The 15,506-nt window shown below is 46.8% G+C and overlaps 1 protein-coding gene across 1 annotated transcript in view; it reads left to right on the forward strand.

Moving 5' to 3' along the window:
• LOC112255120 (lysine-specific demethylase 6A) overlaps positions 1–15,506 on the forward strand; it is a 49,673-nt gene that overhangs the window by 25,857 nt on the left and 8,310 nt on the right. Inside the window, exons 8-27 of the mRNA XM_042323782.1 lie at positions 1,329–1,363; positions 1,963–2,056; positions 2,174–2,203; positions 2,235–2,430; positions 3,376–3,595; positions 4,455–4,589; positions 6,301–6,432; positions 6,607–6,684; positions 6,779–6,886; positions 7,092–7,454; positions 7,661–8,445; positions 8,643–8,772; positions 8,978–9,083; positions 9,814–10,019; positions 13,316–13,377; positions 13,468–13,542; positions 13,646–13,794; positions 14,309–14,423; positions 14,972–15,159; positions 15,353–15,494. Of these exons, the coding sequence (XP_042179716.1) occupies positions 1,329–1,363; positions 1,963–2,056; positions 2,174–2,203; positions 2,235–2,430; positions 3,376–3,595; positions 4,455–4,589; positions 6,301–6,432; positions 6,607–6,684; positions 6,779–6,886; positions 7,092–7,454; positions 7,661–8,445; positions 8,643–8,772; positions 8,978–9,083; positions 9,814–10,019; positions 13,316–13,377; positions 13,468–13,542; positions 13,646–13,794; positions 14,309–14,423; positions 14,972–15,159; positions 15,353–15,494 (3,349 nt within the window). The remainder of the gene's footprint in view (positions 1–1,328; positions 1,364–1,962; positions 2,057–2,173; positions 2,204–2,234; positions 2,431–3,375; positions 3,596–4,454; positions 4,590–6,300; positions 6,433–6,606; positions 6,685–6,778; positions 6,887–7,091; positions 7,455–7,660; positions 8,446–8,642; positions 8,773–8,977; positions 9,084–9,813; positions 10,020–13,315; positions 13,378–13,467; positions 13,543–13,645; positions 13,795–14,308; positions 14,424–14,971; positions 15,160–15,352; positions 15,495–15,506) is intronic.

A 15,506-nucleotide genomic window follows, 5' to 3' on the forward strand; every position in this document is an offset into this window, starting at 1 on the left:
TGATTACACTGTCACTCGTATTTCATATGTCACAACGTTTTGTCTACGTATGTTATGATGCTGATAATGTTCTCTCGTGCACCTCTAGTGCTGGTCATAAAACATCTCATTTATTTATATAGCCCTTCTTACGTCAGCTGATGTCACAAAGTGCTGTACAAAAACTCAGTCTAAAACCTCAAACAGCAAGCACGGTGGCTAGGAAAAACTCCCTAGAAAGGCCAAAACCTAGGAAGAAACCTAGAGAGGAACCAGGCTATGAGGGGTGGCCAGTCCTCTTCTGGCTGTGCCGGGTGGAGATTATAACAGAACATGGCCAAGATGTTCAAATGTTCATAAATGACCAGCATGGTCAAATAATAATAATCACAGTGAACAGGTCAGGGTTCCATAGCCGCAGGCAGAACATTTGAAACTGGAGCAGCAGCACTGCCAGGTGGACAATCTCCCTTTTTTAAAAATCTTTTAACTAGGCAAGTCAGTTAAGAACAAATTCTTATTTTCAATGACGTCCTAACAGTGGTTTAACTGCTTTGTTCAGGGGCGGAATGACAGATTTTTACCTTGTCAGCTCGGGATTCGATCTTGCAACCTTTGGGTTCCTAGTCCAACGCTCTAACCACTAGGCTACCTGTTGCCATGTAACGTGTAGGCCAGTGACAACGCATCTCAATTTAATCTATTTTAAATTTGGGCTGTAATGCAACAAAATGTGGAAAAAGTCAAGGGGTGTGAATACTTTCAGAAGGCACTGTAGCTAACCCAACAACTGTAACAATCTATTTGATCAGAGTGAAAGGAGGTGGTGTGGTAGGGTTTATTAACTAGCACACCGAAAACATTACACTGCATGATATTATTGTTATTTCATTCGGCTTTCTCCCCCTCTACTGGCTCCTATCGCCTGGAACCTGTTACCTAGGAGACCCCAATTCCCGTCCCGCTGGAGTGTTTCCAATCAGGCACAGGGACAAACACACACATCCTCCCTCACTTTCTCTCTCACACGTGTCCTTTCTATCTCTGTTACACACATCCTCTCTCGGTCTTTCTCACACACACGGGCACATCAAGGGCAGTCTCACCTCTGTGTATCAGTCTGGTTGGGCTCATTCACTCTGCTCAGACACACAGTACTGCTCTACAGACAAGTCAACCTGCTGCCACCGGAGGAGACTAGCAGCTCATCTGTTCAACACAGTGGATTAACTGCAATCATTTCTGTTTTACTGGAGTCGTTCCATTTTGACCAGAATTTTGATGCTGAATGTTGGAATTTTTCTCCAAAGTAGCCAACAATTTGTATTTTTTTTGTCTCTCTTCCTCAGTTCAGTTCCACATTGCCCATTTGTATGAGATTCAGGTAAGCCTAGTCCTTTTCCTCTCATCTCATTGAATTGTGTTTGTACTGTAGCTACGTGCTTTCCATTTCAGTAAGTATTCAACAACGCTGTTCAAGAATAAGTTACTTACCCTAAAATATTAACTATACAACTATTCTATGCTAGCTAGCGTTTTATCAGCTAGGCTAATTGATCCGAGAGAGCCTTGTGTTGTGATCAAATGACCACGCATCATAGAAAATGGATGGGTTTCCCCCTCTGCCAGTTCCGTGTGGTTGCCATGGTAACAGGAGTCCCTATCTCGTATGCCCGTGTGATTCATCTTTCACACTGCTTTGGCTTAAGCAGCAGCTCTTAATAATCGGACCATGTTGGCTGACTGACTGCAGTAGCACCACAGGAGTGCAGAGCTGTGGGTCAGTCAGTGTTCTGCTGTGTCAGTAGGACGTTGCTGCAGCAGAGTCATTACATCCAGCAGTCTGGTGGGAGTAAAATGTCTCGGTGCAGGCTAGGGACACTGCTTAATCTGTCAAATATGGCACGTCATTTGTTATTCTCACCCTCCTTTTTTCCCTCTCTCTTTCTCATTCCCTCGCTCTCGTTCTCCCGTTTTCTGCAGAAGAGATACCGGGCTGCCAAGGAGGCGTACGAGACCCTTCTGCAGACGGAGAATCTCCCAGCACAGGTGAAGGCCACTACCCTGCAGCAGCTAGGTAAGACCACACACAGCTGATGAAAAGAATGACTGGGTCTGGCACTGAATAAATGGATGGATGAGATGATGGGAAGGTTGACCTATTGTTCTGTGTTCTCCCCTCCCCCTCTACTAGGCTGGATGCACCACACGGTGGAGCAGCTAGAACCTGTTATAGGAGACCCCTTCCCGTCAGTGAGACCGAGCCAACAAGGACAGCTATGCCATCCAGTGTCTGCAGAAATCACTGGAAGCAGACCCCAACTCGGGACAGTCTTGGTACTTCCTGGGCAGGTGCTACTCCAGTATTGGCAAGGTCCAGGATGCGTTCGTCTCCTACAGGCAGTCCATAGACAAATCAGAAGCCAGTGCAGACACTTGGTGTTCAATAGGGTACGCATTAGACCGTACTACTTCTCTCTCTCTCTCGATCTGTCTTTGTTTTGCTCTGCTATCACTCTCCCACTCCTCTCCCTCTCACCATCCCATATCTCTCCCTCCTTTGTCATTCTGTTTGTCACCCTTTCCACTCCACTCTCTCTTTAACCCTTTCCACTCCACTCTCTCTTTAACCCTTTCCACTCCACTCTCTCTTTAACCCTTTCCACTCCACTCTCTCTTTAACCCTTTCCACTCCACTCTCTCTTTAACCCTTTCCACTCCACTCTCTCTTTAACCCTTTCCACTCCACTCTCTCTTTAACCCTTTCCACTCCACTCTCTCTTTAACCCTTTCCACTCCACTCTCTCTTTAACCCTTTCCACTCCACTCTCTCTCTTTAACCCTTTCCACTCCACTCTCTCTTTAACCCTTTCCACTCCACTCTCTCTTTAACCCTTTCCACTCCTCTCTCTTTAACCCTTTCCACTCCTCTCTCTTTAACCCTTTCCACTCCACTCTCTCTTTAACCCTTTCCACTCCACTCTTCTTTAACCCTTTCCACTCCACTTCTCTTTAACCCTTTCCACTCCACTCTCTTTAACCCTTTCCACTCCACTCTCTTTAACCCTTTCCACTCCTCTCTCTTTAACCCTTTCCACTCCACTCTCTCTTTAACCCTTTCCACTCCACTCTCTCTTTAACCCTTTCCACTCCACTCTCTCTTTAACCCTTTCCACTCCACTCTCTCTTTAACCCTTTCCACCCCTTACTACTGTGTCCTCTACTCTTTTTATGTATTTAACCCTCCACCACTCACCGGTCTGTCCTCTCTACCCCTCTTTTTCTATATTTAACCTCTCCACCCCTCTTTCTCTGCCTCTTTTTCAATATTCAACCCTCTCCCCACCCCTTTTTCTCCCTGTCCCCCTCTCCTCAATCATTTCCTCTCTTCATTAGTGTTCTGTACCAGCAACAGAACCAGCCCATGGATGCTCTGCAGGCGTACATCTGTGCAGTGCAGCTGGACCACGGCCACGCGGCTGCCTGGATGGACCTGGGCACGCTCTACGAGTCCTGCAGCCAGCCGCATGACGCCATCAAGTGCTACATCAACGCCATGCGCAGCAAGGCCTGCTCCAACGCCACTGCGCTCACACAACGCATCAAATGCCTGCAGGTGAGGAGAGGGGGAGAGACTCGGGAGGGAGGTGTTCAGTCCCAAATCAACCCCTAGCTCCCTACCGCTAAGATGGTGAGGGGAGGGGATGCTCCTGAGTTCACTGACCACTGGTTGGGTGCTTTTTTTTTTTTTTTTTCCTGTTGGAGATCTGAAAGAATTTGGACAGGTGTCAGCAAAGTGGGAATGGTTTAATCTAGCCCTCTTGTTGACTAGGTTGAGTTATCACCATGTTTGCTCCCATCCTTTCAGGACTTAAATGGGTGTTCAGGTACTAAGAGTTGATTGGACTGGGTGGGAGAGTTCTGAAGACCCACTTTGAATCCCACTGCTGGAGAGACCTATGATCCGAGCTGCTGGGCTACTCAAACTTGACTATTCTGAACTACAGATTGTGGAAACCATTTTCTGAATGCCAGAAGGCAAATCTGTGTGTGTTCACAGTGGAACCTGGCTCCTCCAGTCCCATACCCCATGTCTTGTCCATTTTGATGTAAAAACATTACCCCGCATTCATCTGTATGTATGAATGAGGGAACATTCTCCAGTCACCAGTAATTTGAGCATAATTCCCTGGCATTAAGACAACATGATGGTTTGTTTTAATGATTGTGTTGTGTAAATTCATTCAAAGTGCACATATGACCCCCAACTTCCCTGTTTGGTTGACCACTCTACTAAAGACCATAACGGGCAAACATACCGGTATTCAATCCTCAGTAACAGATGGGGCCACTGATAGGCCAAGCTAGTAGCTAACCAGCTAGGTGAGAGCGACCGTAACAAGACAATAACATTTTGATCGCAAGATCATTTTAAGTCATTAAAATGTTGTTTTCACACGTTTTCCATTCCATAGGCTCAGTTGAGTAACCCCCAGGTCACTAGTCTACAGAGTAAAAGTAAAATGCTTCCTCTTATTGATGAGGCCTGGAGTCTACCAATCCCAGCAGAGCTAACCTCCAGGCAGGGTGGCCTGAACACTGCACCGCAGGTGAGACCAGATAGACCACTCCCCCCACACCCCCACACACAACCCTCTACACACACCACCCCCACCGCCAACGGGCAACACATCACCTGGAGCTTCTCCATGAGTTTTCCTGTGGAGTAACCGATGCCCTAGAGCAGTCATAAGAACCAATTTAACCAAGCTATGCTCACAATCTGGAAAAGTTACAGTGACTGGAAAACCCCCTGGTAAGTCATTCATATAGCTGTACCTGGTGTGGTTTTTAGGTGCAGCTTGTTAAGGCAGCGATCTAGTGATACTGTGGCTTGAGACATGACATGCAAATGTTATGACGTGATTTGCCACAATTTCTTGTTATGACTGCTTAGGGCTTTTGTTATGACTGACAGGATCAAGGGAGGTGTTGCCCATCCCAATCCCCTCCTCCCTTCCCCAATCTCCCTGACACAGCCACAGGCCAACCTCACTACCCACTGTATATCAGTATCTGTTATCATGGCTTCACAGCTCAAAGATCAATTTGGTTAATTTAAATTGGTTTAATTTAATTTCTCCATTCAAAAATAACACATTTTAATTGTGACATCCAGTGTATTTACACAATATAAAAATACACTTTTTTTTTTTAAATACTCATGTATTTTTTACCAGACTAAAAAACAACAACTTGCTATTCCACACTGAAACGATTGTTGAATAGCGGCAAGACATCAATTGATTGTCGTTGTGATTGGTGAGGTTGTGCCTCAGTAGAATAGTTCCAGGTTGACATTCTTCCTCTCATTCATCCTGAGGTCATCAGGTGCCTTGCTGCCTCTGAAACCTAGCGGCGCCCCCTAGTGTTGCAGTACCATTCATTCACTTTCATTATAGACAACATTAGTTCCTGTGTGTGTGTGTTTGTTGAGTATAATTCTCAGCATCAGTCTATACAAACTGAAGCCGTCTTCAGATGTTTGTTTTGGGGAGGAGACGGGAGAGGGTTGTTTTCTTTCACTTGTCAACCTGTTTTTTTTATGAATACATGGTTTCAGGTGTTCTGATTATGACCACAACCCATGTTTTCAACAAATCCATTTTCATGTCGAATGGAGGATGACAATTCACACCTGGAGCTGTCTTTTTGAAAATATTGATGATTTAGTTTTAAGAGCTGCAACTGCCAAGGGCTTAGCGTTGTGGTATGAGCAGGCCAAGCGTCTTTGTTGGCGATGAGACTCTGTCAACGTGGAAGGGTTGACAGTTTGTGATGAGAAATTCCACTCTACCGGTCGTCTTCGGGGTATCATTGCAGATTATTTGTAAAAAAAATAAAAATGCAGGGAAGAAATATGTATGTGTTTTGAAGTCCCAACTTCACCCTCCTGCTTTTGTTCTCCCTCTCTAACTGCCTATCCCTTTATTCTGTCACTTCCTCTCCATCCTTCATGTTGCGTTCTGCTCCTTGCTACCTGGCCTTTAATTTTCCCTCTTCTCTTGCTCTCCTTTTATCCCTCCATCTCTGCCTGTGATCTACCCCTTCCTGGCCCTTTCTCTCTTCTCCTGCTTCCCTCCATCTCTGCCTGTGATCTACCCTTTCCTGGCCCTTTCTCTCTTCTCCTGCATCCCTCCTGTCTTTCTGTGCACTTTACCTCACTGCTTTACCTTCTATCATGTTTTCAACACCCTTCACTGCACTCCCTTGCAACCCCTTCACTCTCCCTCCTCCTTCTCCTTCCCTCCCTCTCTGTAGGCGTGTAAGCCCCAGCACAGCTCGGAGGGAGGGGGATCGGGCCAGGCTCTGCCCCCACACGTGGGCCCTATGGGCCAGGGGGAGGACCAGTCCAGCCCTGCCAAGAGGAGGAGGGCCTCCAGCCCAGCCAAGGTATATTACACTATATTCAGATGGGGGTCTGATGTGTTTTTGTAGAACAGACATCAGGTAGCATAGGAAATCGTGTGAGCAGTATGTTACAATACCACTTGCATCCATTTAAATATTTTAGGTTTGCTGAAGATGAGGAATCTCTCACTCCTAACTCTCAAACTCCTTTTGCAGAGCCAGCCAGATTCCTGGGCTAGTAACTCGGCACAGCAGCCTGTCCCCAACTGGTACCTGTCACCACAGAAACTACAGGTAAACACACACTTACTTTACACACCCTGCGCCCCCCTGCTGATTCCGTCTCTACACATACACACACTAATCGGTACGTACTCGGTGCTCCCAGCTCCTGGACCAGTTGAGGAGTAACCGGGCCAGTCTGAAGCCCCTACAGCTGCAGATGCTGGAGCAGCTGGAGGCACAACTCAACCTAATGCAGCAGCACCAGCAGCAGGTACACACACACACACACACACACACACACACACACACACACACACACACTTATTACCCACAGATGTTTACCTGATGGCCTGCAAGCAGTATACTGTATGTCCCTTCTAATTATTCTAATGTAGAGTAATATATTGACTAATTCATGTTAATCCACTGAAAGTGCTGTTGTTAATTAGACTAAACCCTGATGTTGTGTTCTACAGATGAGACAGAATACATCTGGACAGCTGCGTCCCTCCCTCCCCAACGGCCCCTCAGCTACCAACTCTCTTCCCCCTCCTCACTCTAGCCTGCCCCTCTCCCGGCCCCATCTGGCCCCTCAGGGCTCGTTGCGGCCCCCCTGCCCCCCTCAACCACTGGCCAACGGGCCTCTGGCAGACGGGACACCACACGGACACTCTGACACACTTTCTGTGGGCAATAATAATAATGATGACCCGGTGGTGGCCACAGGACCCAACGGAGACGTGCCTTACCTGCAGCCCGGCGCACTACTACCTCACACCTGCACAAGCACCCAATCACAGGACACAGCGCGCCGGGCCCTGCACCTAAACTCCACTCAGGTAGGACTCTACCTGTTCACTCTATTCAGGTCTATGTGAAGCTCATATAGGCTCTGAGTGAACTGCTATTCTTTTCTGTGCTAATTCTTTCTTAGTTATCTCAGATGTTCCTTAGTAAGGAGAGAACTAGACCTATATGTTGTTTAGTTGTAGTCCTTATTCTGATCTAACAGTGGGGTTCCCTCCCTGCTCCCCTCTCTCTACAGGGGCTTCAGAAGGGTTCCGCTCCACATTGGGCGGGTCCTAATGGGGATGGGTCTCTCTCCTCCTCTGGGGGGTCAACCCACCCCCTCTCGCACCCACAGACGCCCCACAATCAGGTTGGACATTCCGCCGCCCCGTCGCCGTGGCAACAGGCTCTCAACCACCTCCCGTCCCCCCCTTCTCCCCATCACTCTGCTACCTCAGGTGGAGCACCCGGCACCCCTGCTACCAAAGAGAGCACGCCCCTCGGCAACGGCCCTGCAGCCACGGCAACAAAGGGGCCTGGGGAGACGACAACGGCCAATAGCACTGCCGCGCCGGAAAGCTTATCCAATCACGTACAGTCGGCGGCGGGAGACGGCGGGACAAGCAACCGGTCCCCTCACCACAGCTCAGACAATCCTAAGGGGGATGACCCCACCACCTCCGCCCCCCACAAGAAGATCAACAACATCCACCCGGCCGTCTCCTCGACCGCTTCCTCCCCCATCTCTGCAATGTCCACCGCAACCCCCTCGCCCAAATCCACCGAGCCCGGCCAGTCGACGGGCCCGCACGGCCTCAACAGCCCTTCCACCACCACCGCAACATTATCATCAGCCGGACCCGCCACCGTCGTCAATGGCAACGGCAAGGGGGGCATCTCCGAGGACTCCCAGAGCCCGTTGAAGGCGGACCCCCCCGCCACGTGTCGCAGACCCATGCCACCCCATGCCCGCACCCCCCCATCATCCTCTTCCTCCGTGTCCATCTACCCCTCCTCCACTGATGTGCTCAAGGCCTGCAGGTTAGACTGGGGGGACCCTGTACCAGTTATTTTTTGGGCTGTAGGAAATTTGATGGTCTCCCTCTTTTGGGAAGAGTATTGCATTTGTTGGTAGAGGGAACTGTCAGAGCAGAGATTATACTGTAAAATCAAGAGACTAATCTTGTTTGTACCTTTTTTCTCTCTTTGTCTCCTTTCCCTGTTTTTCTCTCTTTCAGAAACCTGGGGAAGAACGGTTTGTCTAGCAGCAGTATACTGCTGGATAAGTGTCCCCCTCCTCGCCTGCCCCCTCCTCCCTCCCCAGTCCTGCCCAAAGACAAACTCAACCCCCCCACACCAAGCATCTATGTGAGTATGGAAGAAGGACTTCTCGTCATAGTATAATAATAATGAAAGGGGAATGTTTTAGTCAATGTGATTCTGATGCGAATCTTGCAAATGTATATACACTCAACATTCAAAGGTGGTGTTTTGAAGACGTGAGATATATATTTTCAATTGAAATGATATTGAATGTCCTTTTAAAAAACGTTATTGTGTATTTGATCCCCAGCTGGAGAATAAGAGGGATGCCTTCTTCCCTCCGCTGCACCAGTTCTGCACAAACCCCTCCAACCCTGTCACTGTCATCAGAGGGCTGGCCGGGGCGCTCAAACTAGGTGAGTCTACCATTTATACTGCCACCTGCTGGTTAGGACTGTCATTACAATACCCGGTTTTGCCTTCTCATTTGGGCAAAAGTCCTTCCACCACCCTCTCTCCTCAGTGACCTTGAAACTGATAAGTGGTGGAGGAGATGTTAATTTATTAGTAGGTGAACGGATGAGTCCTCCCCTCCTCAATAGTCATCTTTCATCAACTGCTGCTCCCGAGTGGCGCAGCAGTCTAAGGCACTGCTTCTCAGTGCTAGAGGTGTCACTACAGAACCTGGTTCGATTCCAGACTGATCACGACCGGCCGTGATTGGGAGTCCCGTAGGGCCCAGCGGGTTAGGGTTTGGCTGGGGTAGGCTTTTATTGTAGATAAAAATTTGTTCTTAACTGACTTGCCTAGTAAAAATAAAATAAGTAAATGGTTATGAGTATCCTACCTGATTCCTTCGAAGAGCTTTAAAACCCTCCCTCTCTTTGCCGCTTCTCCTCAATTACCTTTGACCCTTTTCAAAAGGAGGCGAGAGAGGACGCAGGAGTTGAACCAATTCAATTGAGAAATGCCCCATGAAGGAGTACTTGGTGCCGACCATTAACTTGGATGTTGCACTTATGCAGCTTGAGCATTAGCAGGTTTCCAGGCCCTTTATTTGAATGAGTGCCTGCTTCTACCCTTTGTTCACTCTTTCTCTCGCTCTCTTTTTCATAACCATCTCCTGCCTCTTTCCCCCTCTCTCAGACCTGGGTCTGTTCTCTACTAAGACCCTAGTGGAGGCTAACCCAGACCATCTGGTTGAGTGTCGTACCCAGCTGTCTCAGCCCGCTGACGAGAACTGGGACCTGAGTGGTATCAAGAAGATGTGGCGCTGCGAGAGCGGCCGAGCTCACACCACCATCGCCAAATATGCCCAGTACCAGGCTGCCTCCTTCCAGGAGTCACTACGGGTTAGTAGAGGGATGCATGCACGCACCCACCCAGGGTTTCCGTTTGGAAAATGTGGCGCTGGAGAACGTGAATGGAAAGATTTAAATGTATCGGATCCATATGCATTGGGTGCGTAGTCCAGTAAGGCATCCACCCACGGTGCTCAGAATGACAGAAATCACATGTAGATTATGGTAATGCAGCTTAACAGAACAGGCAACTCCTGTAATGAAGTAGGAGTTGACATAATTCTCAAACATTTGCCAAAATCCAATTTGTTGGGAAACACAGGTCACCTGGTAGCAGTTGGGAAACACAGGTCACCAGGTAGCAGTTGGGAAACACGGGTCACCAGGTAGCAGTTGGGAAACACGGGTCACCAGGTAGCAGTTGGGAAACACGGGTCACCAGGTAGCAGTTGGGAAACACGGGTCACCAGGTAGCAGTTGGGAAACACGGGTCACCAGGTAGCAGTTGGGAAACACGGGTCACCAGGTAGCAGTTCCATACGTGACCGATTTAAAGTCTCTGTTAGAAACTTAGAAAGAGGAGGAATCTAGAGGCAACAACTAGGATGGGTTGTTAATATGACTAGGATGGTGCCTTGGCTTCTGGACAACTAAAGAAAGTTGATCTGAAAACCAATAGAACAGTAGATAGATGTGTGGGTCCAATAGGGAAATACATGTAATAAAATGTCTGTAATCATTCAAAATACTTCACCAGAAAGCATGACTTGGCCACAGAGACCGCATCGGGCTACTTATTTTTATTATTATTTATATATTTTTTACCCCTTTTTTTTTCTCCCCAATTTCGTGGTATCCAATTGTTAGTAGCTACTATCTTGTCTCATTGCTACAACTCCCGTACGGGCTCGACGAAGGTTGAAAGTCATACGTCCTCCGATACACAACCCAACCAAGCCGCACTGCTTCTTAAAACAGCGCGCATCCAACCCGGAAGCCAGCCACACCAATGTGTTGGAGGAAACACCGCACACCTGGCAACCTTGGTTAGCGCGCACTGTGCCCGGCCCGCCACAGGAGTCGCTGGTGCGCGATGAGACAAGGACATCCCTACCGACCAATCCCTCCCTAACCCGGACGACGCTAGGCCAATTGTGCGTTGCCCCACGGACCTCTCGGTCGCGGCCGGTTACGACAGAGCCTGGGCGCGAACCCAGAGTCTCTGGTGGCACAGCTGGCGCTGCAGTACAGCGCCCTTAGCCTCCCGGGAGGCTATCATTAGCTTATTTTGACAAAAATATCTGATTTGTTTCAAATCACAAGCTTCTAGGCCTATGCCTATTCGGGAAGCCCGTAATGTGGGCAATGTGCATGGCAATGAGCCTCTGAGTTGTGGCTGTCAGTAGAAAAACGTCTCAAATATGAAGATAATGTGTGTTGAGTATAATTTTAAATGTTTAGACAAGAAGAAGGGGAGGGGTGTGTGGTGAAGATAGAGGCGAGTCGCTCTCCAGAATGACTCTGCTGTTTCCTGACAAATCTTACGCATTCATGGTTTCATTGTGTGAATATTTTTCTTTTTTTAATCAATTCCCCATTACATACAGTACCAGTCAAAAGTTTGGCAACACCTACTTATTCAAGGGTTTTTAATTTTACAGTTTTCGACATTGTAGAATAGTAGTGAAGACATCAAAACTATGAAATAACACACACAGATTCATGTAGTAACCAAAAAAGTGTTAGAAGAATCTCAAATATATTTTCATTTGTTTAAGTAACCATCCTTTGCCTTGATGAAAGCTGTGCACAGTCTTGGTATTCTCTGCAGTGATATGCTATCACCAGTAGTAAATGTACCGTTAATCCCTGTCATTTGGTAACATTGTTTTATGGTATTGCGTGTATTAGGGCTGGGTGATATGGCCAAAATGTCATATCCTGATAACAATACATATCACGATATAGCACATTTTCTGTAAATTCAATTTAGAAATAGTTTTTTGGGTCTCATCCGTAAACTCTCTCCGTACTGTTTCACATGATTCTTGCGTAGGGGGTTAGGGGGTAAGAGGTTAGTGGTGTTTGAGCCTGTTGTCAGGACCGGCCTGTGGCATATTTTGCGTTGGGCAGTTTTCTGGTTGGTGTCAGACTTTTCATACCCAAACCACGTCCATGCGACCAACGTTGACCCTCTTTTAGGTACGAGCTCCCTGTCTCTGCTCTGTGTCACGTTCACTCTCTTCCATGTTTGTTTGTCTTGCAAATTTCCTTCCACACCGACGCAAAGCATCGTCCATTAGACAAAAAATATTGCCGTAAAGAGTGATTTGCGACAAAACGAACTAAACGATAGAGCACAATATGAAACAATAGACGTCTTTCAATTGTCACTCGATATATATCGTCATGTAGCCCAGCCCTAGCTTGTATTAATGGGTCATTTACCATTCTCAAGAGTGGGAACATTGTTTGCAGAGTTCACAACCTGCTACACGTGAGAAATTAGTTTTGGTTTATTTCGTAACCAATTACGATATTTGTAAATGTTTTTAATTCTGTTTTGTTTGGAGTCCTCCATGTGAGCATGTCTGTTTTCTCAGTCCTGATAATGTTGGAGTGCGTGCCTGAGGATGCATAGACACACCTGTCCTTCTGCCGTTTTTTTTAACATCCACTGTGAATGATAATATATTAAAACTATACTGTAGTTCCTTGCAGTAAGCGATTTTGATCAATCTTTCCGACAATCTCCCCTTTTGATAATCACCAATCGGTGTGAAAGAGCAATGGACATTATAGGCCTACTGCTGTATTGGTCTATAGGATCTGAGTTCCATGCAGTCATTTCTTTAGCTACCAATGGATCACGGGATATAAGTGTCCATATGGCAGGCTGGGGATCTCGCCTTAGTTGACTTGACTTTTAGATTTGTATCATTTTAATTCTGATTTTTGATTAACGATGTGACAATGGTTTTGAGAAACAACTTTATTATTGAAATGAAAATAAACAACCAGCTGAGGAAATCTCACTCAAAATATTCTGTGTGCATGTGATAGCCATCGTGTATCTTATTTATCCAACAACTAACAAAAATAAACCCTACAATTTAATTCCACTAAATTATTCAAATAATCTACAGACTGATAAGCATGACGGTAAAAATGTATTTCCATCAAAATAAATGGCAATATTTTGTAATAGGATTTATTTTGGCCGGCGACTTTTATTTATCGGCTTTTCTTTTTGGGGGGGCAATATCCTGCTAACGGAAACCCTGACACACACAGACCTGTTTCCCAATGCTCGGTGTCTTTTTGAATGGGATCCTCTTTACTCTCAGGAGGAGAATGAGAAGAAGGCGTTGAAGGAGCCCTCAGACGCTGAGCCAGCATCAGCAGAGAGGTGAGCAACACACACCTGTCAGGATTTCTCACTGATAGATTCACAACCTTTCAACCTTTTCTAATCATAATTTCTTCCTGCTGTGTTCAGTGTGGCACGCAAAAGGAGGGGTCCCCTAAAGCACATCAAATTTGGGACCAACATCGACGTGTCAGACGAAAGAAAGTACGTGCTTGTGTGGTCAGACATGGCATTGGTCACACGTTGCAAAATATTTCTAAACCCCATTGCTTCCTTTGAACACACCCCCTTTCTCCTCATCCCCCAGGTGGAAGCTACAGCTGCAGGAGCTGAGTAAGCTGCCTGCGTTCGCCAGGGTGGTGTCTGCTGGCAATCTGCTCAGCCACGTAGGACACACCATCCTGGGCATGAACACTGTCCAGCTCTACATGAAGGTCCCCGGCAGCAGGATACCAGGTAGATGCACACACACACACACTGTACATATTGGGCAAGGGCACGGTACAGCGATACAATTTTATAGGACAAGCTGTTGCAGTTTCTAGTGCTTTTTTATATTGATACTTATGAGTTACAAAGACAGACTGTTAAAGATGCACTATGCAGAAATCCCTCTACCATTTCCTGGTTGAAATTCTAATAGTTTGCCTAATTCACTTTGTGCCAAGACAAGCAAGTACGGTGTAGAGCATCATTAAACCACTGTGAAATATATATATTCCATAACCAAGAATATTGTATTTTCAGCTGTTTTAAAGCTGGTGTACAAAACCGAAAGTAAGAGGGAAAAACTAAAGTTAAGAATGGGAAACATGGAAATTTCTCACATAACAGATCTAGCGTGTTCTAGACTTGCCTTCAATGAGAATGACAGATCTATAAATAACATTTCTGTGTTTTTTTTGTGGGGGGGGTCGCCCAAAAAATTACATAATACAGTTCTAACTTGGTCTTCATCTCCGTGGTCCAGGTCATCAGGAACACAATAACTTCTGCTCTGTCAACATCAACATCGGCCCTGGGGACTGTGAGTGGTTTGCTGTGCCAGAACCCTACTGGGGAGTGATGAGCAACTTCTGTGAAAAGTAAGGACCTAACAACCATAGAGGCTAGTGATAATACATTATAAAATAGTGATGTTGTCAGTGAATGAGAAATGGGGGAGGTGAGGGGGGGTCTGCGAGAACAGCAGAGAAAAGGATAAATATACAAAAGATGGAACCACATCAGATGGGGTGTCAAGGTGAGGGTCGGTTTCTTTTGTGGCTCGCTTTGAACACGAAGAGCAAACTGTCTGAATGAAAAAGGAGTGATTCAGGGAGATATTGAGTGAAAGGAAGGAAAGGAGCTGAATTGAATCCAGGAATGAGGGCATTAATGAAACAAGGGAGATCTAACTAACCCATGTCTTCTCTCTGGCCTTCCACAACAAAACTATTCTGATTTTAAATACAGACAAAGGAATGGCCCAGAAGACAGAAATTAGATGGTCTTTAATACGAGTCCTAATTCCACATCTCTTACAGAAATGAGAAAAGACTGAAAAGAAATACCCCCCCTTGCTCTTTTACTCCCCCTCGCTCTTTTCCTCGCCCTTTTCCTCCCCCTCGCTCTTTTCCTCGCTCTCCATCAGAAACAACATCAACTTCCTGATGGGTTCGTGGTGGCCCAACCTGGAGGACCTGTACGAGGCAGATGTGCCTGTCTACCGGTTCATCCAGCGGCCGGGGGACCTGGTGTGGCTCAACACGGGCACCGTCCACTGGGTCCAGGCCATCGGCTGGTGCAACAACATTGCCTGGAACGTAGGACCCCTCAGTGGTAAGCCTCCGATGCAGCTTTTGCTTGCTCCTTCAGTTACTGTAAATACATTTAGTCATTTAAAAAAGACATGTATTTATGAATACAATTTAATACATGGATATTATCTCAAAGTGATAGTTGACTCTAGAATCAGTTTGTCAGCTGTTTCTAGACCTGTAAAGTGTTGTAACTAATTTCACAACATCCACAGCCCACCAGTACAAGCTGGCCGTGGAGCGTTACGAGTGGAACAAGCTCCAGAGCGTCAAGTCCCATGTACCCATGGTGCACCTCTCCTGGAACATGGCCCGCAACATCAAGGTGTCCGACCACAAGCTCTTCCAGATGATCAAGTACGTCACAGT

This window comes from Oncorhynchus tshawytscha, linkage group LG07 (genome assembly GCF_018296145.1).
Source record: "Oncorhynchus tshawytscha isolate Ot180627B linkage group LG07, Otsh_v2.0, whole genome shotgun sequence".
NCBI lineage: Eukaryota > Metazoa > Chordata > Actinopteri > Salmoniformes > Salmonidae > Oncorhynchus > Oncorhynchus tshawytscha.